Source organism: Lutra lutra, chromosome 18, assembly GCF_902655055.1.
Source record: "Lutra lutra chromosome 18, mLutLut1.2, whole genome shotgun sequence".
Classification (NCBI taxonomy): domain Eukaryota; kingdom Metazoa; phylum Chordata; class Mammalia; order Carnivora; family Mustelidae; genus Lutra; species Lutra lutra.
The window spans coordinates 9,074,308-9,101,848 of NC_062295.1; the positions used below are offsets into that span (position 1 = coordinate 9,074,308).

General features: G+C 56.9%; 1 protein-coding gene across 1 annotated transcript in view; it reads right to left on the reverse strand.

The window, feature by feature from the left end:
* Window positions 1-27,541, reverse strand: part of LOC125091020 (uncharacterized) — a 134,602-nt gene that overhangs the window by 4,212 nt on the left and 102,849 nt on the right. The window contains exons 51-71 of the mRNA XM_047714389.1: window positions 27,248-27,329; window positions 24,174-24,311; window positions 22,450-22,612; window positions 20,580-20,707; window positions 19,894-20,034; window positions 18,229-18,342; window positions 18,001-18,129; window positions 17,245-17,412; window positions 15,617-15,781; window positions 14,154-14,322; window positions 13,561-13,745; window positions 13,238-13,330; window positions 12,902-13,106; window positions 11,828-11,967; window positions 11,656-11,753; window positions 10,855-11,036; window positions 9,180-9,385; window positions 8,859-9,036; window positions 7,997-8,106; window positions 7,710-7,823; window positions 7,436-7,577 (exon numbers count right to left, since the gene is read on the reverse strand). Of these exons, the coding sequence (XP_047570345.1) occupies window positions 7,436-7,577; window positions 7,710-7,823; window positions 7,997-8,106; window positions 8,859-9,036; window positions 9,180-9,385; window positions 10,855-11,036; window positions 11,656-11,753; window positions 11,828-11,967; window positions 12,902-13,106; window positions 13,238-13,330; window positions 13,561-13,745; window positions 14,154-14,322; window positions 15,617-15,781; window positions 17,245-17,412; window positions 18,001-18,129; window positions 18,229-18,342; window positions 19,894-20,034; window positions 20,580-20,707; window positions 22,450-22,612; window positions 24,174-24,311; window positions 27,248-27,329 (3,050 nt within the window). The remainder of the gene's footprint in view (window positions 1-7,435; window positions 7,578-7,709; window positions 7,824-7,996; window positions 8,107-8,858; window positions 9,037-9,179; window positions 9,386-10,854; window positions 11,037-11,655; window positions 11,754-11,827; window positions 11,968-12,901; window positions 13,107-13,237; window positions 13,331-13,560; window positions 13,746-14,153; window positions 14,323-15,616; window positions 15,782-17,244; window positions 17,413-18,000; window positions 18,130-18,228; window positions 18,343-19,893; window positions 20,035-20,579; window positions 20,708-22,449; window positions 22,613-24,173; window positions 24,312-27,247; window positions 27,330-27,541) is intronic.

Consider the following 27,541-nt stretch of genomic DNA (forward strand, 5'->3'; position numbering starts at 1 on the left):
CTTTTTTCAATGTCTGTAGGAAAGGGCTATTGGGATTTTGATGGGGTTTCCTTTAAGTCCATAGAACCCTGGGTAGTATTGACATCCTAATGATATTAAGTGTTCCGATCTATTAATGTGGGATATTTTCCCATTTCTTTGTATCTTTAACTTATTTCAGCAATGTTTCATAGTTGGCAGTATACGGGTCTTTCAGCTTCTTGGTTAAGTTTATTCCAAGTATTTTATTTCTTTGAATACTAGCGTAAATGAAACTTACTCTCCTCACTTCCATTAGGTTAGTGTATAGAAATGCAAGTTTTGGTATTGATTTTGCAGTTTTTGTGTTGATTTTATATTCTGCGACTTTGACAAATTTATTAGTTCTAATGGAGGATGTATGTGTGTCATCTTTAGGGTTTTCTGCAGGGACATAGGTTTTGTATCTATTTACATGTTCATTTTGTCTGAGAACAGACAGTAATTAACAGAGATAATTTCTTTCTTAACAATTTGGATGCCTTAATTTTTTTTTTCTGGCTAATCACTCTGGCTAGTACTCCTAATACTGCATGTAATATAAGAGGCCAACATAGACATCCCTGCCTTAGTTCTGATCTCAGAGTAAAAGCCTTCGGCCTCTTACCATCGGATATGTTATCTGTGGGCTTCTCGAGCGTGCCTTTTATTAGCTGGTTTCCTCCTAGTCTGTTTGCTGAGTGTTTTTTATCATGAAAGGATACTGAATTTTTGTTCAGATGTTTTCTTTGCATCAACAGAAACAAGCATGTGGTTTTTGACCTTCATTCTGGGAATGGGTTATACATTATTAATTTTCCTATGTTTACCCACCCTTGCATTTCAGGAATAAATCACACTTGGTTGTGGTGTATAAACCACCCCCCCCCCCATGCTCTCTTGACTTCTGTTGGCTCGTACTCTTCCTTGTCTTTGTTCTTCTTTAGGATTTTGCATCTATATTATCCTATTTATCAGGGATCTTGGTCTCTAGTTTTTGTGTATGTGTGTGTTTTTCTCAAAGTGTCTTTCTCTGGCTTTGGCATGGCGGGAATTCTGGCCTCATAGGGATCTGGACGTGTTCCCTCTTTCATGTTTTGTGAGCGTTTGAGAAGGATTGCTTTTCATTCTTTAAATGCTTGGTAGACTCCACTAGTGAAGACTGGGATTTTTTTTTTTTCTTTCTTTCTTTTTCCTCCTTTGTGAGGACGTTTTTAGTTACTGTTTCAATCTTCTCACTAGTTACAGGGCTGTTTGGATTTCTACTTCTTCATGATTCAGTCCTGGCAAGTTACAGGTTTCTAGGAATTTAACCATTTCATTTGGGTTGTCCATTTGTCATACAGTTGTTCATAGTACTTCTAAAATCTTTTTTTTTTTTTTAAGATTTTATTTAGTTATTTGAGACAGCCAAACAGCACAAGAGTGGGAAGGGAGAGGGAGAAGCAGGCTCCCCACCAAACCAGGAGCCCAATGTGGGACTCGACCCCAGAACTCCGGGATCATGTCCTGAGCCAAAGGTAGACGCTTAACCATCTGAACCACCCAGGCTCCCCAGTCCTTTTTATTTTTGTAAAAATTGGCTGCAATTTCCTCTATTTCATTTCCGATTTTAGGTTAATCCTTTCTTTTTAAAATTAGCCAATCTAGCTAAGTTTTGTCAGTTTTATTGATCTTAAAAAAAAAAAAAAACTTGATAGTCTCTGAATCTGTGTGATTTCCTCCTACTAGTTTTGGGTTCATTTTTTTTTTTTTTTTTTTAATTTGTTAAGGTGTTAAAGTTAGGTTGTTGATCTGAGGTCTTTTTTCATGTAAGTATTTACAGGAAAAGAATATAAATTTCCTTCTTGGCATTGTTTTCTCTAAATATCTTGGTTTTGGCTTTTTTTTTTTTAATTTCATCATGCTTTCAAGATATTTGCTCATTTACCCTGTGATTTCTTTGACCCATTGGTCAAGAGTATGTTGTTTAATTTTGTACAATTTTTGATTTTTCCCATTTTCCACTTGCTACTAATTTCTAGTTGCAAGTTTCTAGGATCTCAGTTTTCAAAAATTTATTAAGGCTTATTCTGTGGGGACATTGGTTAAGCATCTGCCTTCGGCTCAGGTCATGATCTCAGGGCTCTAGGGATCAAACCCCACATCGGGCTCCCTGCTTGTGCTCTGTCAAATGAATACATAAAATCTTAATTAAAAAAAAATTATTTTGTGGTGTAACATATGGTCTGTTCAGGAGAATGTCCTATGTGTACTTGAGAAAACTACATATTCTGTGGCTGTTGGGTGGAGTGCTGTGCGTGTTTTTAGGTCCAGTTGATCTGCCATGCTGCTCAAATTCTCCATTCATTTCGTGATCATCTTTCTGGTTCCATCCATGGTTGAAAGTGGGTGGGGGGGTTGGGAGGGCTGAAGGTCTCAATGTGGAACTTTTTTTTCAAGATTTTATTTATTTGAGAGAGAGAACATGATTGGGGGAGAGAGACAGGAGAAGCAGACTCCCCACTGAGCAGAGAGCCCAATGTGGGGCTCCATCCCAGGACCCTGAGATCGTGACTTGAACCAAAGGCAGAGGCTTAACCGACTGTGCCCCCCAGGTGCCCTCAGTGGAAGACGCTTTTTCCCCCTTCGATTCTGTCCCTCTTTGCTTCTGATACTGAGGAGCTCGGATACCTGATGCATTTATACTTAAAATTGTTGTTCTTGGAGAACTGACCCCTTTATTGTCACATAATGTCCTTTCCTGTCCCTTGTAACAGTTTTTTTTTTTTTTCCTTAAATCTGATTTTTCCAATATCGGCACAGCGCCCCCTGCTCTCTCCTGGTTACTCTTTGTGGAGAAGATCTCTTTCTATCCTTCGGCTTTCAACCTGTGTGTGTCCTCAGATCAAAAGCCCGTCTTCCGCGGTCGGCATGAAGTCAGTTACTGGACTTTTCGCCTCCAGAATTTGGTTATTACAGTTTCTCTTTGTTGAAATTCTCCTGCTTGTACTTGGTTTTCTTCGCAGCATTTAGTCGTCTGCCTGCCTTCTCCTTCAGGTGATGGAGGGTATTTTGGAGGGTGGTTTTAAGTGTCTGCCATGAAGATCCGAGAGGGCTCTGTACCCTGGATGTTGGTTTCTGGAGGTTTTCTGTACTCCTTTGAATGGGCCCTCCTTCCTGGTTGCTTTGTATGTCTGGTCATCTTTGGTTGAAAACTGGGCATTTAAAAAAAACCACCACCTCTCCTAGTCTTTGCAGACTGTCCCTGCCCAGGGGAAGATCTTCACGGATCAGCCCGGGGGAAAGGCACAGGGTTCTTGCAACGGCTGTGTCTCCCCTGGGCCTGTGTGTATGCTTTAATTCCACACCCCCAGAATACCCAGTTGCTTTTATATATCTTAATTTCCCTCGGAGCCTCACCCCTGCCTCTTATGGGTTTGGATACAGCACTGCATTCCTCTAGCCGTCATCTCGCCCCTAGCCCCCTGGGGGTCTGCAGACTCCTTGAAGCCCCCTCTGGCGTGGACGGGTACCCATAACTGCTTTCAGCAACTTTCATCCCAACATCTAGACTCTGCCACCATTCTCACCAGCACCCCGAGCCCTCTGGCAGCCCCCAGGTGCGTCCGAACATCGAAAGCCAAGTTCCCCACTTTTCCTTCCACCCTGAGGACGGAGTCCGGGATGGGCTGGCTTACTTGAAACCGTACTGGAACAGGCAAGCAGAGACCACCCCAGGGCTCCCTACTCTCTTGTGCTCAGCCTTTTCCTGGTTGGGTGCCCATTTGGAGGCTGCTGCTGCTTTTCGAGTTGTCACAGAGTACTGTGGTCCATTTTATTATACATTTGGTATTTCCAAGAGGAGCGAGGGTCTGGGCTTCTAGGCCTGCCATCTTGTCAATGTCACTTGCCCTCCTCTGGATTTTGATCGAGATATTTCCAACGCATTATTAGCTAACCCGCCGGAAGCCTTCTGCACGATCTCCCTTCGTCAGTATGTCCCTCGGATCCCACAGATTGTTGGATTTGGCTCATTGCTGTGTCCGTGACCTCCGTACCCGAGGGCACCGTTGGGCTTCTTCCTTTATTCTTGTGGGATGTTCATATCATCCTACTTCATCAAAATGCGAAGAGAAAGGTTTTCTTTTTCTCTTCTGGAACAGGGATGGGCAATGATTACGACTTGCCTGTTGCAATCTGGCCCTGGTGTGTCACAGTTACAACTTCTTGTTTTGAAATAATGATAGATTTACAGAAAGTTCAACGGTAGGAAGTACAGAGCAGGCTTGTGTATCTCTCAGTTCCTCCCCATGGTCACATCTTCCATTATTATTAGTACCATATCAAAACCCAGCAACGGACGTTGGTAGAAATGCATCTATGTCGTTCTGACCTCTCATCCCAGGCGTGGACTCGTGTTACTCCTTCTACCATCAGAAGCCAGAATTCTTTCTACCAGCACACACATCTCCCTTGTGCCACCGCAGGGTGGTGGCCACGACCACCCCGACCCCCAGCAGCCACTAACTTACTCTCCATCTTTACAACCGGTCATTTTCAGGATGTTATAAAAACAAAATCTGATAACATGTGACCTTCTGAGTCTGGCTTTCTTTTGATTCAGTGTAAGGTTCTCAAGAGTCATCTGAGTTGTTGCCCATATCAGGAGTGTGTTCCTTTCTGGGGTGCCTGGGTGGCTCAGTCATTGGGCATCTGCCTTTGGCTCAGGTCACGATCTCTGGGTCCTGGGATCGAGCCCCACATCAGGCTCCCTGCTCCACGAGGAACCTCCTTCTCCCTCTCTCTCTCTGCCTGCTTGTGCGTGCTGTCAAATTTAAAAAAAAAAAGAGGATGCTCCTTTTCATTGCTGAGCAGGATCCCAGGGAAGAGGGACGTACCAAAAGTAGGCTCTTCTGGTTGTTTTAAGTTCTGGGCTATTAAAATACTGTGTTCGGATACTCACTTTTGCCGGAAGCATGTTTCTTAATTTCTCTGGGGTGAAGGTCTAGGAATGCAGTTGCTGGAACAAGTGGTCAGCACATGCTTAGCCTTTTTCCAGAGTGACTATATCGTTTCCCATTCTCCTACCAGCAATACACACAAGAACCAGCTTCTCCATGTTTTTGCCAGTATTTGGTGTTTTTTTTTTTTTTTTTTAAAACGGTCCTAGTCGGTATGTAGTGGTCTCCTGTCCCTGAGGGCTGGAACTGTTCCTCATTTTTTGTGTGTGCCACTCATATGTCCTCTTAGGTGAAACGTCTCCAGGGGTTTTGCCCATTTTCCATTCTGTTTTTTGGTTTCTTAACTGTTACATTTGAGTTTACATATAAGATAGGAGTCTTATGTCCGATATATGCCTTGCATTTTCTTTGTCTTTCCACAGTCTTAAAGAAGGTCTTTCACAGAATAATTTTAACCTTGATGAAATCTATTTTTTGGTGTCCTCTTCCCTCAGGTTTCCCTGATGATTTTGAGAGGAACATTTCAGCCTAGAGGTTCAGCTGCCTGAAGGGCTCGGAGACTCTGGAGGTTAAACATTCTTTATCCAACCACTGTATTTATTTATTTATTTATTTATTCGACAGAGAGAAATCACAAGTAGGCAGAGAGGCAGGCAGAGAGAGAGGAGGAAGCAGGCTCCCTGCTGAGCAGAAAGCCCGATGTGGGGCTCGAACCCAGGACCTGGGATCATGACCTGAGCCGAAGGCAGCGGCTTAACCCACTGAGCCACCCAGGCACCCCCCAACCACTGTATTTTAACCTACGTCTGGAAATTGATGAGCGAAGTTGGCGAGCGGCTTTTCAAAATCGCTGCTGATCTGTAGTTTCGACTTCTAGTTCGTTCCATTAATTTCTCCCTCCTGCTTCCCCTGGTTCACACGGAGGACCAGCCAACACTTTCCCTAACGGACAGTAGACACTTCAGACTTGACAGTCGTCGCCAGCGCTCTGCTGTTCCAACACGGAGGCAGCCACGGATGGTGCAGGAGTGTCCATCAGCGGGGAGGACATTTGCAGATAACTCGGGTCAGAGTTGAGCTGGGTTTCAAATCTAAGGAGGCAGTTGTCCCCTTTAAAGGTGTATATTCTACCACGTTTGGTCCTTGCCGGTGGGACGCTGGTCGTCTACTTGTTCCTTCAAAGAGCCACGCTGACGTGTCTTAATAAGGGGTGGGATGGACAGTATCTGGGATACCTTGTGCTTCTGGAAGCCAGGGAGTTCCAGCTCTCAAACCTCTTTATTTTCTCCTCCTGAACTTTCTATGAGACTCTTTTATATTTTCTTGTTCATTAATTTTTTCTTTGCTCAAATCTTTTTTAAGTATTTATTTTTAGAAAGAGGGCATGTGAGCTGGGGGGAGGAAGGGAGAGAATGTTAAGCAGGCTCCACGCTTAGCGCAGAGCCAGACCTGGGGCCTGACCCCATGACCCTGAGAACATGACCTGAGCTAAAATCAGGAGTCAGACACTTAACAGATTTGGGGTGCCTGGGTGGCTCAGAGGGTTAAGTTTTAAATTTCAGTTAACCTTTGTATTTAAGAGTTTCAAATTCTAGCATCTGAAGGTCTTACGGCATAGGTAAGCGTGGTTGTCTGACCAGACTCTACTTGGGCTCTGTGGAAATCTCCGTGAGGCCTCCTTTGGGGGTTCTGTCTCTCCCTGGGCCAGGTCTAGCAAGCATTCTGCTAGGTCATTTAAGCCAGGATGACGGGTCCCCTTGCCATCCGACAGGGGTCCTCCCATCAGCCAGGGCTGCCTCTAGCAAGTTCCCGGCAGGGTGGGTTCGCAGAACTTCGCCGTCCCCGATGGTTCCTCTTGGTAATTTTTGCATCCACAGACCACCCCCACCCGGGCCCTGCTCCTTGACTCTCAGTCCCCACTTTTCCCTGTTGTAACCAGAGCCTGATCGCTCTCTCCTCTATGGTCAGACCCCCTTGCAGTGGCTCCTGTCCCTCTCCGACAGTCCCCCTGAATACAGCCTGCCTGACGCTTCCTTTCGGAGCATCATGAATAATGTCTCCTTTACCAGGGGCCTTACTCCTGCTCTGCAGTGCACGTGCTGACTTCCATCCCCGAGCCGTGGGGCTTTAGCTGTGGGAATCGGAATCTTGCTCAGCGGCTGCTGCAGGGCTTTCCAGACCTCGGAGAGACTGAACATTCAAATCCCTGAGTGGCAGATCTGTGGTTTGTGGTTCGGGGAGGTGAGTTTATCGTTGTCTATGCTACTGTCTCCTCTGTCAGCACCCGCGACTCACTGGACTTCGCTTGGGCAGGGCAGTCTTGGGGCATCTCCTTCTCAGTAAGTGTTCCTCTGCACAACACTTTGCCTTAACTCTCAGCTTCTGCCGGGCAGACAGGCACTCCGTTGTCATGCCGTGAACTAAGAGACAGTAACTAGTTTTCCCTCCAGGAGGGAAGGCAGGGGTCGGCTGCACGGAGGGCTGGGGCGGCTTACCGCACTGTGGAGGAGGGTCCAGGGGCACGAAGGCCCGGGCACACAAGTGGACGTAGGCAGCCGCCAGGTTACAGGCCAGGTGGAGCTCCTGAGGGCCACAGGCGTCCTGGACGCACAGGCTCAGGAATGGCACGGGGTCCACCTGAAATCCAGCGCCCAGAGTCACGGTCCTTGCCCACTGCACCCTTGGGAGTAGCCCAGGGGAGGGGCGAAGGCAAGATCAGGGCCACTTTTGGTCTCCTGGTCTACCTGCTGCATGGTACCTGACACTCACCACCCTGAAGCAGTTCCCCAGGCAGGAACGGGGGTCCTGGAAGAAGGCCCAGCAGGTGGGGCTCCGGCCAGGGCACTCCTGAGTTCTTTCCATGGCCTTGCAGTCGCCACCCACCTGGAGAGGCAAAGCCCAGACTCAGGCCTCCCGCCTGGACCTCCATCTTCTTGGGCAGCTATAGAGCAGGTGCATTAGTCTTTGGAGGCAATGACCACCCCCAGCCACTCTCTACCCTCCATGCCCCCAGGATGGATGAGCCTGCGGGGGGAGGGGCTGGTGCACCAGCTCACCTGCCAGGCCAGGGCGAGCTCCTCCAGGCTGTGGGCCACTGTGCCATCTGGCAGTGTCCGCTCATTGGCCGCCTCGTTGTCATTGGTGCCCAGAAGGCCAGCAGACACCCCTGTGGGGCAAGGGACCCATGGGGGAGTCTGTCCTGTCCCAGGTTCCAGGGTTGCCCCAGCTCTCCACCCCTGATGCCCCCACCACCACCGGGGCTCTGACTCTCCCTCAGAGAGGAGAGGAGAAAAGAGAGAAAGGCAAGGAAGGGGAGAAAATGTCTGTGCTCCATCTGGACCTTCCTCCTGCCAGCCATCTTCATCCCGAGTGGCCTGGGCCGGCAGGAAAGCTGTCTAACTAGATTGAGGGGAGCAAGCGCGAGCTGCCCTCAACCCGGAGGGGAACGTTCCCGAAAAGGGGCGGAACATGGGGCCAGGGAGCACTGGGCTCCTTTCCTGGCCGTGGGAACGGGGGCCAGTACATTGACCTCAGTCAGGTCACACCTACTACAGCCCACAGCCGGGAGGAGAGGAGGAGGCACTCGTGGGATTAGAGAGGCAGGGTCAAGGCCAGTGGGCACAGAGCCGAACAGTTATCTGTCCTTCTGCAGTGGGGTCGGTGCCCACACTGGCATGATCCAGCAGGGAGAGATGCTCTGGGACCCCCTTCCCATCTGAGTCCTTCAGACGACTTCTCCCGCCTGGTTAGGTCATAAGCCCTAAGGAGCAGCCGCAGGAAGTCCGTGGGTGTCCTACCCACCACCCCTCAAGAGCACCCCTCGCCAGGGCTCTGCTGGCCTCAGCCCTGGAAGCTGACTGGCCTCAGCATGGCCAGCAGCACTGGCTTGGAGGCTGCCCCCCCGGGGCCCAGACCCACCGTGGAGCCAGAGGCCCAGAGTCAGGCTGCAGAGGCCAGCTCGGATGTCACAGGCGACAGAAACGCCATCCTCACTGCTCAGCTCAATCCGGGGGATGTCCGTCCTTGTCTTGGCAGGAGGTGGACCCACATGTGGACAGCTCTGTGTCGGCCGGGAGGAGTTGTGGAGCCTGTAGGTCTGGGGGCCGGACGGGACAGAGCGGACAGGTGGTGGGCGATGTGGGGTGTCAGGGGCCCAGGACACAGGTGTGTGGATGGGACGGGAGGCAGGAACGTGTCGTTGGCCTGGGCCACCTGCCCCTCACACTCTCGCGTGCTCACCTGCAGGCTCGGGTAGACGACCAGGGTGGTGCGGTTCAACTCCACAGCCAAGGACAGGAGCCCCGAGGGGGCCCGGTTCAGCGTCAGCAAGAACGTGTCTCGGGCAAAGTCCTTGGCCAGCAGCAGACGGCCACAGCGCACACCCAGGCTCCACACCTGGCCATCGAAGGTCACCACGTGCCTGGCTCCGGCCACCACAGCGTGGTCTGGGAAGAAGCCAGGACAGGTAAGACGGGTCAGCTCTGCCCGCTGGCCTAGGGGCCCTGCACCCAGGGGAACCCCAGGGTGTCTGGGGCCGCTCAGGCCAGTGTCCTCTTAGACGCCCCCCCCTGGGGAGAAGGGGCGTCTATCCCCAGGTCTTCTCCCCACCCACCCTGCACCCCGAGCTGAGCCAGCTCCAGCCACGTCAACAGTAAAAAGAAAGAAGGGGCTGATACATAATTTCATTTATTCAGAACAGACAAATCCATGGAGCCCAAGGTGACGGCTAAGGAACCGAGGATGAAATGCTCAGTGAGGTAATGAAAATGCTCTACAATTTATGGGGGGAGGAAGGGGTGTGTATCTCTGTGAATATACCCAAGCCACCGAACTATATGCTTGAAATAAATGGCGTTGTATGTGAAGCGGTTGAAAAACAACCACTGTAAAAAAAAGTGCACAAAACTATGGCCAAAGACTCCATCCAGTGTGAGGAAGGTACCAATGTAAGGGGGCCTAGCTCTGCCCTCTTTAAGGTGGGCAGAAGATGGTCTGGCAAGGGGACAGTGTGACCCACCGGGCCGGTTCCCCTGCTGAGCAGTGACGTGGGGTGGCGTCTGGATGGGCGGAGCTGGGGACTTGGGGGCTGCATTAGTGGACACAGTCCCAGGCCAGGGAGCTGCAGGCCTGCCCAGCTGCACAAAGAGGGTCCTGAACACCCCTTCACCAGCCATCAGAGCTGACGGTGATACGTGTAAGGAACCCCAAGACCAGCTGGTCAGCTCACTGTGCTGCCTAACAGAGACCATAGCCCCTGACTCTAAGACGGGGTCTGCGTGCCCCGAGCCTCAGCATTCCCACATGGACGCTGAGGAGAACCACGCTGAACCCCCCCCAGCCCTACCAGGCCCTGAGACCTCCCCCAGCATCAAGGAGCTCGGCTCACAAACCACACACGTCTGTGACCCAGAGGGGTGAGCTGTGTTGCCACCTCCCCTGGACAAAGGGGAAACCAAGGCCCAGCGAGAGGGGAAGACGCGCCCAGGCCCCACTCGGGCACGAGCTGGATACAAACTCCCTCGGGGCCCCAGGCCTCTGGAGCCACATCCGGTCCGGGCCCAGCCCGTGGCAGCAGGCCCTGCCTGACCCGGAGTCTGGACTCAATTAGCCACCTTCCGGCTCCAACTGGAGGTCTGCCTTTGTGGCTCCAGCTCTGTCCATGGGGAGGGAGCTGGCCTCGAACCCTAAGCTGCTTGGCCCACTTTGGGCTTGGGCCTCCGGCTCAGGCTTTCCTACTCTGGCCGGAAGCCCGGAGCTGCAGTCCAGGGAGCTCTGGGCCCTGTGGTACTGGGCTCAGGCTCCAGAGGCCACCCAGGACCAGCCCCCTCTCTCTCTGCCTGCCCCTGCCACATCCCACTGCCATGCCGCACAGGGCCCAGAGCTTCCCCGGGGATGAGGGAGGCCCGAGACTCACATTCGTGGGGGCTCTCCAGCCAGCGGCGCCGGAGCCCGTAGTACTCAGCCAGCACGTTGGTCCTGGACAGCTCTCGGAGTGGCCGCAGCAGCTTCTCCACCACGTAGCTGGTCACCCGGGCCACGGCCAGGGGCTCGTCTACCGCGGGCAGCAGCGGCAGAGTCACCAGCACCGAACAGTCCCTGGGGGGAGCAAGGAGGAGCTAGAGACCCCGGCCCGAGCCGTCTGTGCTTCAGGAATGAGCAAGCAGCACCGGAGGGTCCGGGCTCAGGGCAGACACGGCGGCTTCCCGGGACGACACAGGTGTCTGAGCTCCTGCTGGGCGTGGGAACGTGCGTGCTGCCCCCCCCCCCCCCCAGGGCTGCGGGTCCGTGGGGCCACGTCTGGGGGAACCCTGAGGGGGGGCAGGCGCCCGTCTGGGTGGATGAGAGCAGCAAAAGCATGGGAGAAAGGGGAGGTCAGAGCCAAAGGGGACCTTGGGAGTTCCTCCATCGAGGGAGAACCCTGAAACGGGGGGAAACGGGGGCTTAGGTCGACCTTGTGGGGTGTGAGGGAGCCGAGAAGTCTCAGCACCTGTTCGGGCTGGAGGGGGATGGGGAATGATGGCCGCCCTCGCCCGTGGGCGGAGGCGGGTGCAGAGGGCCAGCGGGGAGGGCTTTCACCTCCCCCAGGAGGCCAGAAGTGGCTCCGAGGCCTCCCTGCCTGGCGCAGCCCTTCCTTAGCATCAGCACCCAGTGGTGACCCCTTGCCAGCCCGGGGCCGGCCTGGGGCGGGAGGCAGGCACGACAGTCCCCGTGATACCTGGCTGAGAAGCGGTACAGGGCCAGCACGGGCTGACAGAGCCTCCTCAGGGCCTGTGACAAAGTGGCTTCGGCCCAAGACAGCATCTGGTGGGCGGCCTGCGGGGCAGGGGAAGCCATCAGGGTTGGCCCCAGCTAGCAGGCCCACATCCCACCCCCTCACCCTGCCTCACCAGCTCCAAGGCTGCCCCGATGGGCCTGGGTGCCAGGGCCTGCCACAGCCGCACGGCCCCCTCCAGCCGCTCCTGCCACACCCCATCCAGGGGCTGCGGCGTCACCTCCAGGTAGGCGTCCTTCAGCGTGGCCAGGGGCCCTGCAACGGGGGGCCAACACCCACCGTGAGCCCCCTCCCCACGCCCCCAACTCCAGAGTCCGGGTGGCAGGCACGATGCCACAATCCCAGACCCCAGCAGGGAGACCAGCCCCCTGGACCACCCGTTCGTAGGGACAAGTGGCTTGTGCCCGATCCCCCCCCCTTTCCCCGCAAGTCCAGAATGGTGGGGTGCACCAGGGGAGGCTTCCTACGTGCCCAGCCCCCAAGAAAACCCTTGGTGCAGGGTCTTCCCTGGCAGACCAGTGGTGAACACCTGTCGTCACCATGGGGCGCTGGGGAAATTGAGGGTGTCCTGGGTGACCTTTCCTAGAGAAGATTCTGGAAGCTTGGGCCTACTTTCTCTCCCTTGCTCAGGCCTTGGCCCCTGTACCCCTTCCCTTTGCTGATCTTGCTCTGTGGGCTTTCGCTGTAACAAATCCTAGCCGCAAGCATGCAGATACTCTGAGAACTGAGCCCTAGCGAGCCACGGGAGCTGGGGGGAGGCTGTGGGGATTCTGACCCAGAAATACAAACAGGTGGGAGAGGAGGACCAGCGGGCGGCCCTGGTGCTCCCGTGGGGAGGCCGGAGGTTCCCAGCATCACTCAGAGGACGCTTGGGGCAGCGGCTACTTAGTAACCACCACAGGAGCCCGAACCACACAGCCACGCGGGTGCTAATCCCAGAGCCAGAAATGGGCTGTGGAGTCTCCCAGCACTGGGCCCAACAGCAAGCAAGCTGAAACCCAAAAGAAATCAGGCAGGAACTAGGAAAAAAAATTCCAGTCCCCAAAAAACTAAGGCAGCGGGCATGAGGAAGATGAGCTTGGGGACCTCCAGGAGCGGACGGAACAGGAAGGCCTCAAGGCCCTGGAGGCCCTGCGCGGGGGGGGGGGGGGGGGCTCCTGGTGGGGCCCTTGCTCGCTCGCTCACTCACGTTCCAGCTCGTTCCGCAGCTGCTCCAGCCCTGCCTGCAGCCTGTCCAGGTAGAGGGGCAAGTGGTGTGTCAGCGCCTGCCGGGCCTGGCTCTGGCCCCACGCCGTGACCACTGCCCAGCCACTCGCCGTCACGGCCCCCAGGCCTGCGTGGGACAACCGCAGGAGGGGGCCCACCGCGCTATCCGGGGGGCCCGCCGGCCGCACCTGGGCAGGGAAATCGAGGCAGGATCGGTGGGAGGATCTCGGGCACCCTGCCTGGTGAGTGGAGGGTGTCTCCCCCACAGCACCTCCCCTTCTCCACTGTGTCCCCGGCCGCCCCAGTACAGTCCACCCACCAGGTGCCAGAACCTCTCCACGTAGGCATCCAGGCCTCGGATCTCCCTCTCCAGCCGGGCTCCCACCTGGGCCCCAATGGCTGCGATCCTGGACTGTGGACAGAGAGGGACAGGCTGGGGGCACTGGGGTTGGGGGGGGTGCCTCACAGGATTGGAGGGGCCGACAGGTTCTTGGTGCCGGCCCTAGGGCCCCAGGATGTGTTTGCAGACCACAGAGCTGCCTCTGGTTCTCTGGGCCCTGTTGGACCCCAAGGGCTGGCAGCCCTGGTGCCAGGGCCTCTGTCCCAGGGAGAACAGCACCCCCCCAGCCCCAGGCGTCTCACCTCCACGCGGCCCAGCAGGGCTCCGGGGCAGCCGTGCGCTGCCAGGCGGAGAACCTGGGGGGCAGCCTGCAGGCTCAGGCGTCCCAGGGGCTGCACGGGCCGCCCACCGTCCAGGAGCAGGGCCTCCGCCTCGGCCGTCCGCCCGTGGGCACATGCCCGCAGCAGCACGCTCTCCTCTCGGCGCCCTGGGGCCAGGAAGGGTCCTGCTGTTGCCCCCAGGGCTCGGCTGGCTGCCGCCCAACTGTGCACACTGCCTCCTCTCCACGAAGAGCTTCCCGTCACCCCCGGGCCCTAATGTTTGCGGGCCTGGAAGCACACCCCTCAAATCAGCTTCCCAGCCCTGCTGAGGCCTGGGGTCCTCCTTGCAGCCCACACCCACCTCCGCTCTGCCCATCTAGAACCTCTGCCAGCCTCTCCAGGCATCACAAGCCCATGCAGGTGGCCGCAGGGTGCTCACCGTCTCCTCCGAGCTGGGGGTGCCATGAAGTCCTAACGGGGCTCCCTCACTCAACTCTCAACACCCCAATCTCTGTCCTGAGGTCGAGCTGGGCCGCGCCCCAGTCATCTGAGCAATCCCCGCTGTCTCTACTCACCTTCCTCATGGGCCCCAGTGGCCTGGAGGCAGCTCCGGGCCCGGGACACCGACAACCTCACTTTCTTGTCCCCGTTGTCCAGGATTCCCTCCAGCTGGACGCTGCCCTGAGAAGCCGAGGTGGACAGCTGGCCCCGCAGGCTGAGCTGCTGAGCCTTGGGGCTGAGGATCTGCGAGCAGGAGGACAGAGAGCCAAGTGAGGCCTGGCCCTCCGCTCTCGCTGGTCCCAGGGCCAGGGAGAGGAAAGGCAGCACCCACCCCCTGCCCCACATCTCCCAGAGCACAGGGACACCTACGTACTTCCCTACAAGGTTCGCTACCCCTGCCAACTGCAGAAGGCAGTCCTCTGTTCAGCAGCCCTAGGGTTCTGATTCAGGGGGCTCCCTACAATGTTCCAGAAAAATCCATCCGCAAGGTTTCCAGGTGGGCGGGGTACAGCCCAGAGAACCTCATGAAATTTTACAGTGTCGTGAGGACCAAACAAGGATGGGAAAGGCCTGTCTCCACCGCGTGGACTCCCACATGGGGCAGGGGCTCACTCTCAGGCTGGCAGGCCTTGGGGCACTGCGATTCCAGAAGCTGGAGCACCCAGGGGCCGGGCTGGCAGTCAGGGAAATGAAGCGGCCAGCCCCGGACCACCCTGGAAAGCAACGCTCTTTTGAAATCACCATGCTACAGTGCAGGGAAACAGAGGCAGAAAAGCCGTCCCCATCCAGCTCTGGAGGCCGGAAGGAAACACCCCAGGAGCACCTACTATGCATGGACCCTGTGCAAACAGCTCTGCTGAGGAGGTGGGATTTGTGCCCACTGGACAGAGGAGACAACTGAGGTCAGAAGAAGGAAACCCCCAAAGTCAGGTGCACTCGGCCAGGGAGACACAGAGGTGGGCAGACGGGAGCAGTGATGGGATACCTACTGTGTACCTGTGCCAAAGGGGGCAGAGGAAGGGGGTGCCCAGAACCCTACAACTGCCCTGAGAGATACGCCCGCTCCCCACTTACAGATGAGGAGGGAGGGCTCAGTGAGGGCCCTTCCCAAGATCACTGGGCCAGTGGGGACAGAGCAGGCATGGAGCTCGGCTCTGTTCCCTCCTACCTTCCAGGAGGAGGAAGACCCATAGAATGTGTTACTGGGGGGGGGGGGGGCGCTCCCTCTCAGGCCCTGCTCCCAATGATCTGTACGCAGTAACATGTGTAATCCTCAACGCCATGAATCCCCGGGAGGGAGGGTAGGTGCAATGACGAAGCTGGGATTCCAACCCAGACAGTCCAGCCGCTGCCTCGTCTCAGGGCTGGGGCTGGGCCAGGCCAGAGGGTCCCCACCAGGTTGCCAGCCTGCAGTTCTAAAAGTGGCCACTAGGTGGCAGGGCCATCCAGGCAGTGGTGGCCTTGCAGGCCAGAGCAGGAGGGAGGGCATCCTGGTGGGGGGGGGAGGGGCGTGGACAGCCCTGACCTGGCCACTCACCTCCAGCTCCCCGGAGAAGTCTGGTGCCCGAGGCTTGCTGTGGTCACGGACGGTCAGGTTGAGGCGCAGACCATGGTCTGGGTCCGGGGCGAGGCCCAGTTGGCAGTGGGAATGCAGCAGAAGCCCACTGTGGCCCAGGGTGTGCTCCCCAGAGACTAAGAGAGCCTGGAATGATGGGGGGTGTCAGCGGTCAGGAAGGCATGGGGCAGCAGCTTCCTCTCCCCACCATGCCCTGGCCTCTTCCAGACCTCCAGGGCTGTCACAATAGCCTATTGGGTCTCCCTTCTTCCAGTTCAGCCCATGGTCCCTGCTCCACACTGTAGCCAGACTAACCTTGAAAATGCAAATCAGACATTATCCTGTCTTCCCGCTGTACCGAGAAAAAAAGGGGGTTGCCTTGATATGGTCCACGAGTCAACATTACCTTCTTAACCTCACGTCCTTGCTCTCTATAAAGGCTGCTCTATGTTCCTCCAATACCCGAAGCATGTCCCGTCACAGGGCCTTTGCACTGTCTGTTGCCTCTGCAGAACTTGTACTTGTCAGCGAGGCCCCCACAGTCCCCCATCCCCTCTCCCTGTGTCATTCCTTCGCGGCACTCATTACACCTGAGTATGTATCAGGCGTCTTGTTTAACTTTTTCAACCCGCTGGAACGTGAGCTCCAGGGGGTGGGGCACCGGGTCTTTCCCTTTCGCCATCCTTGCCCCTGCACCTAGTAAAGGGCCCTGCGTTAAGTAAAACCCACGAATGCTTTAACAGATGGATGGATGGAGTTGGCAAACTGTCCCAAGAGCCAAGTTTGGCTCAGTGCTTGTTCTTGTAAATAAACATGCATTGGAAGATGGCCACACCCATTCGTTTACAAAAGTCCCATGACAATGAGGTTGAGTGACTGTAACAGAGATCACATGGCTTGAGAAGATAAAATATTTGCGATCTGACCCTGTACAGGGAAAACTCTGCCCCTGGGATGAATGGATAGATGGGAAAATGGATGGATGGATGGTTGGGGGAGTGGGTAGGAGGCTGAGTAGGTGATGGGTGGGTGGGTGCGTGGATGGATGGACAGAAGGACAGACAGGAGAGTGGAAAGTAGGCGGATGAAAGGATGGATGGGTGGGTAGAGTGACAGAAGGACGGACAGGAGAGTGGGAAATAGGTGGATGGACGGATGGATGAGAGGGTGGGTGAGTAGACAGGTGGATGGATAGACGGACAGACAGGAGGATGGGGAGAGATGGATGGACAGATGGAAGGGTGGGTAGGTAGGAGGAGGGACCAAAGACCCAGCTAACGAACCCAGGAAGACTGTTGGGGGAAGGAGTCCCAATCCCTCACCTCCAACCACTACGAGGCTGAGTGCCTTTCATTTACGTGTAAAGCTCTAGTCCTGTGTCCCATCTCTGGTATCTCACCCTCCCGCTCCTTGCCAAAGCCACTGCCTCTTCTGCTGCTCAGATGGGACACAGAGGGCCGATCTGCCCTGCCCGGGGTCGCCCCACCAGCAGACAGCAGAGCGGGCACGTGGGCACCCAGCTCCCTTGCTCACACCCCTGTGCTCTGCGGATGTTGTCCTCTCTCCTCCTCCCTGCACGGTCGCGGTCGGCTTCCCCGGGCCAGACTCACCCTGGGCAGGTCGCAGAGCCCCAGGTGCAGGGAGTGGTGCAGCCAGTGGGTGTAGTCGGTCTCCACCTGTCCCTGGAGGCTGTGTGTGGCGCAGGGGCCGACGAAGGTGAAGACGTGCTCCAGCACAGCCTGTACATGGAGCCGGTCTGGCTGGGACGGCCAGTGCCTCTGCAATGCGAGGGCACCGTGAGGCCACAACAGCCCTTTGCACTCTGGGCAGGTGTTTGCTGGGAGCACCGGGGGCCTAGCCTAAGGGGTCCCAGAACCCATGGTGCAAGACCCCAGCAGGAACAGGGCTGACTTTCAGGGCCAGCTGCCCACATTTCTCCTCGGCCCCGTCCCTGTCCCAGGCTCTACAGAACAGTGCTCGGCCCCAGCAGCAGTCCCCCATAGGCAGTGATACTGGGGAGACCTTGACCCTGACACCTCCAGGAACCTGAACTCATGCCCCCAAAAGTCCCCTGGTGTCACCAGCCCCTTCCTTTTTCTGCTCTGAGTGCTCACCTCAGGCAGGACGCCTTGCTTCCCTCATCTCCCAGAGCTGTCCCTACATGCCAGTCAGGGAGGGATTTTTGTACCCATTTTACAGATGAGCGCACCAGGACTCACACTGGAGAAATGAAATGCTCGCGGTCCTGCAGCCCGGCTAGCACTGGCACAGGACCCCATGGCCTCAGAGCCAGGCACTTTCTACAGCAAGTCCTCCCCGCCACCTCCAGGGGTGACCTGCCTGGGACCCGGCTTTCTAGGCCTCACCTCATACGTCAGGTTCTGCTGCACCCGGCGTCGGTCCCAGGACAGATCGAGCTGCTCGCTGAACACGGCTGGGGTCTGTGTTAAGGCCCCACAGGCCCTGAGGACACTCAGACCCCAAATTTCCTGGAGCTGACAAGAGGATGGAGTGTGGGACTTGGGGGAGTCCACACAGAGACTCCGAGTTAGGGAGAGCCCCGTGCGTGGTTTGGCAGTCCAGCCAGTGCATACCTGCCCCGGGGAGGCAGCCAGGCAGCCATCCCAGATGGTACTGAACTCTGAGGACCTGTTGGTCCAAGCGAGGTGCAAGGTCACGGGCTGCCCTCTGTCCCAGGCCAGCTGGACCTGCACGGAGACGGAGGGTGGTGGAGGGGAGAGGCGGAGGAGAGGCTGATGCTCTCCATCTGGGCGCGTGCTAGGGATGGAGGAGAAGGGAGTGGGGGTGGGGAAGGCTGGTGCAAGCGCGTAGAGTGGGGAGGGTGGAGCCCGCCACTGTAGGGGACGGAGGCAGGAGCTAGAGACACTGGCCTCCCTCCTGCCCTTATCTGCAGGCGTCAGAGCCAAGCCCAGTCTGGACCGAAGATGCCTCACTGCCAGTACCCAGCCTGGCTGTCTCAAAGCCAGAAGGAACTCCGCGCCCCTCACTCATGGCCCCTGGGCTGCTCTGGACTGAACAGTGGGCCCCGCCCCCCTGCTCTTCTGTTGAAGCCCTCACCCCCAGAGGGGCGGTATTAGGACGCAGGGCAGGTGGGAGGGGAGCCGGTGTCGATGAGGTCATAGGGTGGCCTCCATGTGGGATTAGTGCTCCTCCGAGCAGAGACCCCAGAGAGCTCTCCCCCTGGTGCGTGAGGACGCAGGAGAAGACGTGAGCCAGCCAGAGAGCGCTCACCAGAACCTGACCAGGCTGCCAACCTCATCTCGGGCTTCTAGAAGTGGGAGAAATGCCTGTTCCTGTTTAAAGCAACCAAAACCACACAGCCACACACCCAGAGTGGTTTGTGATAGCAGCCCAAGCCGACTAAGGCAGGGGCCCTCAGCTGACCTCCTTGTTCCCAGCGCCTGCCCTGCCACTTAACTCTGTCCCAGCCTAACTGTCCCTGGCTCTTCCTGAAGCTCGCCAGCCTATTCCTACCTCAGAGCCTTTGCACTCGCGGTTCCATTCCCCCCTTGGAATGCTATTCCCCTTGCTTGCCAGAAGGTGGATCCCTCACATCTGGAGGCCCTCAACTGTCAAGCTGCCTCCCCCAGGAGGCCCTCCCTGACCACCCCATCTGATGAGTGTCTGTCTCTGCCTCCTCACCACTTTCTTCACGGGGCTTATCAGCTCTTCATTTTTTCTTCATTCGCTGGCTTGAATTTTAGACAGGGTCTCTGGCCTGGCCCAGAGGATCTACTTTTGACCCACCCTGACCAACTGTCTTCCATTTCACAGCTGAGAACACCAAGGCTCAGAGAGGGTCCATGAGTGGCCAGAGGCCACCCGGCTGGTCAAGGAGCCCAGCTGCCCTGCGGGGACCCCCTGCGGCTCCCGACTCAACTGACAAGGATATAAATAAGGAGTCACTGTACGTATGTACGTATGCGTGTCCAATGAAGTCATGCGTGTAAGCTCTTGCCCCACTGGCGTGTGGGCTCTTTAAATGCAAGACTGTGTGCTCCCAGCCCTGCCTGGCATGCAGCAGGTGCTTAATAAGGTATCAGTAAAGGAACGAACCAATGACGGACGCTTCGGGCTGCAAGCTTGAGGAGTCTGACTCTGGAAGAGTCCTTCCCAACGGGACACAAGCACAACCTTCTGCCCCTGCGGTACCCAGGTGGTGGGCTGGGGGCTCAGCCATGCAGCTCCCCGCCCCCCAGAGTCCCCCACCAGGGGCCCATTGGACGCTCCCCACTCACCTCTGCGATCCGCTGGCCACCCCTGCCCTCAGCGAGGCCGCTGGCCTCGATGCGCCACAAGGAGAGGCTGAAGGGGTGAGCCAGGGCCAGGCGGCCGGCCAGCTTGCCCTTCCCCAGCTGCAGAGAGGACGAGACCAGCACCTGGGGTGGGGGGACAGGCTGAGCTGGAGGCCTTGCCCAGGGGGGGCCACTCCCTCCCCACCCCCACCCCCACCCCCGACCCTGCACAGACAGTCTCCCAGGGCCAGGGCGTGGGGGCAGTGGGCCCCGAGCACACAGCCCAGCACTGAGAGGGCCCTTGGGAGAGGCAGCCCATTTCTGCGGAGGAGAAAGTCGAGGCTTAGAACGGAGCGGACGGGACAGTGTATGACTGAGGGGACTGGAGGCCTTTCTAAGAATGCCAACCCCGCTTTCCACTAGCTCTGTGACTCCCGGCAAATGGCTGTACCTCTCTGGGCTCTGATTCCATCACGTGAAAGGGGGACTGAAGAGCCCCTAGCAGGTGTCAGCCAGTGGCATTCTTGTGGCTCACGCATTGCTGGAACCCGATTCCACCCCCTACCCAGGGCCTTTCCTGCCATCTCCCGGGGACTGGGTCCCGCCAGGCAGGCCCGAGCCCCGAGTGTCCCCCTCAGGCTCCAGGCTCGGTGGAGTTCCTGGGGTCTCCTTCCGGCCCTGACACCTACCTGGTCCTTGCCATCCCAGCCCACGACCAGGTCGTCCCGGTGTCTGTGTCGTGAGTGCTCGCAGGACAGACGGAGGCTGCCACGCCGCGGTGGGGACAGGGACAGAGGCAGCAGGTGGGGGAGCTCTGCTGGGAGGGGGACACAGGGAGAGGCAGGCACGTGAGGGGAGCACGTGGGCTCAGGGGCATCTCAGCGGACACAGCCACCAACTCAGGCAGGTGGCCATGGGGCCCCCCCCGCCCGTGCTTGGGTCATCTGCTCAAAATTCAGGGGGTCAGCCCTCACTCGGCCACACCACTCCATGCACTCCCCGAGCTGTCCCCAGGAGAGCTCCAAATCTTTGTCACCCAGCAAAACCTGCCTGGTGCAGCTCCCAGCCAATGTCCTGCACCATCTGACCTCCCTCACGCTCGCGGGTCCCCCGTGTCCCACTGGGGCCACACTCACCTGTCCTCCGCTCTCCTTCTGTCCAGAGTGTGACACAGGTGGTGCCCCCATAGCTGAGGCCTCACAGCGGACAGTCTCCGTGCCTCTAGGTTTCCCTCCCTTGTCCCCTCGGCGGAAGCCAGCTGTCCTGACCTCTTGCCTCAAGTGACCCCAGCTTCTGAGGCCACCAGTGAGTCCTGTCTTCCCAGACCCGTGGGCAGGAGGCCAGCAGAGATGCCGCGGTAGACAGAGGCCACCTCGGGGACCTCTCAACTCTCTGGAAGGGGTGCCACCTGTCCGCAGGCCGGCTCCTGGGAACTGTGCCCAGAGACGCGGACACAGCTGCGTCTTGAGGAGCCAGCACTGGTCCAGGGAACAGTGACCACATTTGTGGGCCCCACACTCAGCGCCGTAACCCTCAGTCCTTCTACTCCCTGACCCCCCAGCTCCCATGCTCTATAACCACAGAGCAGGGTCCTCGGGCTGCTCGGCACCCCCACAAACCCCGTGCACGCATGCCTGTATACACACATGCACACGCATGCTGTCCTGGTGGGCGGAGGAGTCCCGCGTTTCCTCTGCCTTGTGTGGAACACAGGTGGCAGCAGCCGTGACCCTGGGGGGATGCCGTCTGACCACCCAGCAAGCCGTGCCCCCGGGGGCGGGTCTGCACTGTGTTTCCCACTTGGCAGACGGCAGGGCAGGCTTTGGTCTGTGTGGTGGGGGCTCGTCTCACAGAAACTGACAGTCTGTGTGACAGCACGGCCCCTTCCAAGCCCTTGGGGGACACAGGTGGCACCCGTAGGGCTGCTGGGGGGACAGTACTCGCCTCCCCTGCTGACCATCGGCCTCTGCTCTGAAACCCCCTGGGGCTGCTCAGGGCCCCATCTAACACACTTCCTGTCTTCTTACACTCAGGGTAGCCCTAACTCTGGGCTGGGGGGCCGGGACCCTGTGTGACCTGGGTCCCTCAGCCCTCCCGCTGGTCTCCTCTCCTCCCCCCTCCACTTCAGTGCACTCCGGCCACACCGGCCTTGCTGCTGTGGCTCCAGCACCCACTTTGTTCCCACCTCAGGGCCTTTGCACCTGCTTTCCCCTTTGCCTGAGATGCCCCTCCTCAGATCCCTGCCACGGCCAGTTCTTCCTCATCATTCAGGGCTCCACACGGACGTTACCTCCTCAAACACACCTTCCCCCCCTACCCCACCCGAAGGAGCCCTGTACCCCTCAATTCAACCCTTCTCACTCTCAGAAACACTCTGATGCGATTTCCTTCATGTTCACACCCCTGCTCACCACCTCTGCCCCTGTCGGCAGGGACCTGGGGCCGTCTTACTTCCAGATGGATCCCCAGGGCCTGGGACAGCACCTGGGATAAGCAGTTGTTCAAAGACGGTTCGCTGATCGAACAGGGCCCCCTACTGGTGACCCCGCAGACACTCACCCTGGACGCTGAGGTTCCCAGCGGGCCTGGGGAAGGGCCCCAAGAGGCTCCCGTTGAGCACCGCCTCCTGATCATCCCACAGAACTGTCTGGTGCAGGATGTGGGTCCCGCGGGCTGTCTTGTACAAGGTCTGCAGGACCAGCTGCCTGGGAAGGGCTCTGAGCTGGAAGAGAAAGACAGCTCTGGGTCACCGGGGAGCCCGGCCCACGCTCCTGCTTCGGGTAGGAAAGAAGAGGTACTTTCAGAGGAGGAAAGACAGGGAACGTCTGTGGGGCATGAACGGTTTACTGGGACATCATAAAGCCAAAGGCTCCCCAGGGATGGGCAGACAATGGGAGGGAGGGGTGTGGGGCACGGGGAGCGGGACACAGGGAGACTGTGTCGCCCTCTGAACACATCACCACCTCTCAGCTCCACTTCCAAGCTGTGTGGCCTTGGGCCGGTTTCCTAACTTCTCTGAGCTCAGTTTCCCCGTCTATAAGAGCGGATGAGACGGACAGCGCTAACCTCTGAGATGATGCGAGGGTGTGTCCGCCCAGGGCCGACCCGTGGGCAGTGCCGCGTGGGAGCTGCTGTGGCTGGGACTAGGGTTTCTCAGACAGGTACTGAGCATGTCTTAGGATCCGGACCCAGGGCTGAGCATGGGGGTACAAATAACCAAGACGGGTCCTGGCCCTTCAGGGGCTCCTGGCGGATGGGGAGACATCACAGAGACAGAAAATGAGGGGCCCAGGTGACAAGGGTGGCATGAAAGATACTCAACAGGCAGAGGAACACAGAGAAAGAAGTTGGAGGACAATGCAAGGAAGGGCATTCTAGGCAGGAGGATGGGTCTGCGCTAAGGCTCAGAGAAGGGGACTCTCCCCGTTAGGTGGGTGCCCCCTTTGGGGGGGGGGGTCAGGGGCCCTGCAGGGAGACTTGCCAGGAGGAGGGGGGAGTTTACTCTTGAAGGTCTTACTGCCCTACCTGGCTTCCTCACTGCTGTCTCTGCTGCCCCCTGTAGGTCGCTCCCCATACAGCCGCTGGAGGGATCTGAAATCTTCATTTGGACTGTGTCCCCCAAAAAGGTTCCAATTTCAGAAAACTAAATCCAAACTCCTCCCTGTGGCTTGTCATGCCCTAAGATCGGACCCCACGATCTCCTACTGCCCCACCCTGCTCCAGGCCAGTGGCCATGCCTCAAACAAGCCTACTCGTTCCTGCCCCAGGCCCTTTGTATGTGTTGTTCCCTCAGCCTGGAATGCCCTTCCACCGGATCTTCAAATGGCTGCCACTTGCTTGTCATCTGGGACTAGCTCAGATGTCACCTTCTTTGTGAGGCCTTCCTGGTCACCTGAAGAGCTGCCTGGCCACACACCCACTCTTAATCACCCCATTTTCTTTTCTCTCTAGAATCTATCCATCTGGATACATTCCATCTGGAAGGTTTTCTTATTTATTTGTGTGATTTCCTCCCCAGCAGACTGTGCAGTTGGTGAGAGGAAGGACCCACCAGTCCTGTCCCTGGCAATACTCTCAGCTTCTTGAGTGGTTCCTGCCCTGGGCCCTACCAGGGGTTCAACAAATAACATGGGAGGGAGGAAGGAATGCACAATGAGAGCAGCTGAGAACCCATTCCAGCACGTTTCCCCCACTCCAGAGCCCCTACAAATCCCTGTCTTCTCCCGGAGCTGCCCGCGGAGCCCCCTTCCCCCCACGGCCCGCCCTGGCCGCCCTCCATGCACCTGGGGGAAGGTCTGCTCCAGCCTGATGGTGTTGGTGACACTGGCCTTTGTCGTCACCAGCCTGGTGCCCACATGGAAATGATGGTCCTCCCCCTCGAAGAAAATCGTGCTCTCGGCCTCACGCTCCAAGTACTGTAGCTGGGCCAGAAGAAAAGCAGGTGAGATATTTTCTCCTTGGTCTCTGATCGCATATTCCTACAGATCCTGGCTCCAGGCTGGAGGCTGTGGCCCCAGACACCCACGGCTTCCTGGACTGTTTGAAATCTGGTGAAAGGAGGGTCCTGAGCCTCGGTTTAGGCCAGTGACAGCCACCTCCCCGTCCGTCCTGCTGCTGTCCCACTGCTTGGAAGACAGCTACGGGCCTGGGGCCATCAGGCAAGAATTCCAGTTGCACTACCACAGTGGACGGCAGGGGACAGTCTAGCGCAAGGAACGAGGCACGGGCTGGGCCATCCAACAGATGCCACCTCCGGTGCCCCGTCACAGGGGGTAGGTCACCTCCGCCTAGGTCCTTCACCACGGGAGTCTCTGCTTTCTAACCTGATACACTGGGATGGTGACACTTCGTTAATGTGTCGATGTGAAAACTGTACCAGACAGTGTGCTCTCTTCCAGACTGGCTCCGGGACAGAATCAGGTAGGGCGCCAGCTACACACAGACGCTGTCCCCTACCGACAGCTGGGAGAGACAGAACCTCCGCGAACAGGCCGGGGAGACATTCTTAAACAGCCCCGCAGAGAGGTCTGACCTCAGTCAAAGCTGAATTCGGTCACCCTGAATCTTGAACGAAGAGTCTGACAAATCCACACAGAGGATTTCTGCAAAGTAAGTGCCCGGACATTTCAAAATTGTCAACATGTGACTTCTTAAAGGTGGTTAAGGACTGGGGCGCTGGGTGGCGGCGCCCTTAAGCGTCCCACTCTTGATTTCGGCTCTGGTGACGATCTCGGGGCTCTAAGATCGAGGCCCTTACCAGGTTCTGTGCTCAGCGTGAACCCAGCTTGAGATCCTCCCTCTCCCTCTGCCCCTCCTCTCTGCGTGGGCGCGTGTGCACACGCACACACACAGTCTGTCTCTGTCTCTCTCTCAAATCTTTTTTTAAAAGGTGGTTAAAGGGGCACCTCAGTGGCTCAGTGGGTTAAAGCCTCTGCCTTCGGCTCAGGTCATGATCTCAGGGTCCTGGGATCGAGCCCCGCATCGGGCTCTCTGCTCAGCGGGGAGCCTGCTTCCTCCTCTCTCTCTGCCTGCCTCTCTGCCTCCTTTCAAATAAATAAATAAAATCTTAAAAAAAAATAATAAAAGGTGGTTAAAGACAATGAAATGCTTAGGGGCAAAGTCTATCGATACTCGCAACTTTGAAATGTGTCAAAAATTCAGGATAAAGCGCTGACAAAGCAAGTGGAGTGGAACAGGGGTGAGAAAATGGAGGCAGTGGGTATGTGGACATTCACTATAAAACTGCTTTAATTTTCCAGGGTCTAAAACATTTAATAACGGAACAATGGGGGAAAACTAGGTACGGGCTGGGAGAAGAATATCTGGATCAGGGGTCTGCTTTAGGCCACATTCGGCCCACCACATGGTTTTGTAAATAAAGTTTTATTGTAACACAGCCATGGCCGTTTAGTTACATCCTGTCTATGGCTGCTTTTCTGTGACGGTGGCAGCACTGAGCAGTTACAACAGAGATCGTACTGGGTTTAAAGGATAAAACATCTACTTATAGTCCAAGTTTGCAGACCTCTGTTCTAGATTAACTCCCTCAAGAAACAGGGCAGCTAAATACTCTGGGTGATCCTGAAACGTCTCTTGGGTTTAAAACAAACTGAAAACACACAAACGAAAAATTCAGCGTGAAAGAACATTATTGGGGCAACTGGGAAAGGTTATTAGGGACCGTATATTAAATAACAGCATGACTACATCATGTTAAACTTCCTGAATTTTCTAATTATGCTGTGTTATGTAAGGAAATTGCCTTGTCATTAGAACCACTCAGCCAAGCATGTAGGAGTAAAGAGGTATGTGTCCAGAAACATGTCCATATCGTCCCTTAATGGTAAAATGTACGTGGGCATGTGTATGACTAGAGAAAGAAGGTATGTGACACATAAGGACAAACAAAGTTGTGGCAGGTTATTAACAACTAGGGAATGTTCTCGGTCCTAAAATAACTTTTCTATATGTTGAAAACTCTTCAAAATAAAGACCGGGGGGAAACAAAGAGGCCCCTGGGACGTGAAGTTGGCAGGGATGCTTGGGAAACACTAAAACCATGTGGGAACGTGCTAGGGCAGGGCCAGGCACACAGTAGGTGCTCTGGGAACAAAGGCAGCCGGCCTGGGCAGGGAGACCAGTTAACAAAACTGGGTGGCTGGGGGCCTAACCAAACAAGGAGCTGGGCAAATGTAACAACCAGTCACTCACTCATTAGCCAACATCTTTCCTGAGCACCTACTATGTGCTGGGCCCTGGGCCAGGTGCTGGGCATCCCTGATTTGGGGAAGAGGGGCAGACAGGCAAACAGGTCATGGCAACAGAGTGCAGGGGGGCCACCAGCCTGGGCCTCTTGTCAACCCCCCCCCCACCTCCACCCCAGGGCCCCCAAATGCTACATGCAAGCCAGATGCATGACCGCGGGCTGTCCTGGGGGTTCCAGGTGGGGAAAGGATTTGCGGACAAGGGCGGGAAGATGTGCGGGGAGCCGGGGCCGTCGAAGAAGCTGGGGCACCCGGGAGGCGGTGGGGCTCGGCTCAAAGGCAGCCCGCCAGGTCTGGTGAGGAGGTGCCAGGCTCCAGGCATGGCGTGGGCAGGCAGGCCTCCCCTACTCCCCAGAGTCTTGTGGGCCCAGCTGGGGGCTCTGGGCCTGGCCCAGGAATGTAAGCCTGGGGATGTTTGAGAAAGCTGGAGCCAGGGGTTTCAGGGGGCAGCCCCCTGGGGCCTGCAGCAGGCCTGTGCACACAGATGTGGATGTGTAAGCCCTCCCTGGCGGGGCCCGGCCGGCGTGGCCCCGCCCACCACGGGTAGGGCGTCTGGAACCAGTTAGGGCTCAGGGGCGGCTGGGCATAGTTACCTTGGCCGAGGCTGAGGCTCTGCGGGGGCAGCGGCCCAGGAGGGCGGGGAGGCTGTGCCGGCCGGCCAGCTGCAGCGCTCTCCTGGAAGGAGACAAAGACAGTGTCTGAGGCCGACTGCGGGCGCCCAGGGCTGGGTCAGGATTCAGACCAGCCTCCCCCACCCGCAGAGGGCAGGAGATCCACGGACACACCTAGAGCCCAGGCAGGGCCGTTCACGTGCCCCGGGCCTGAGGGCTGAGCAGGGCCGTGGTTAGGGCCACAGCCCGGTGCCAGGTGACCCACGTTTCGACCCC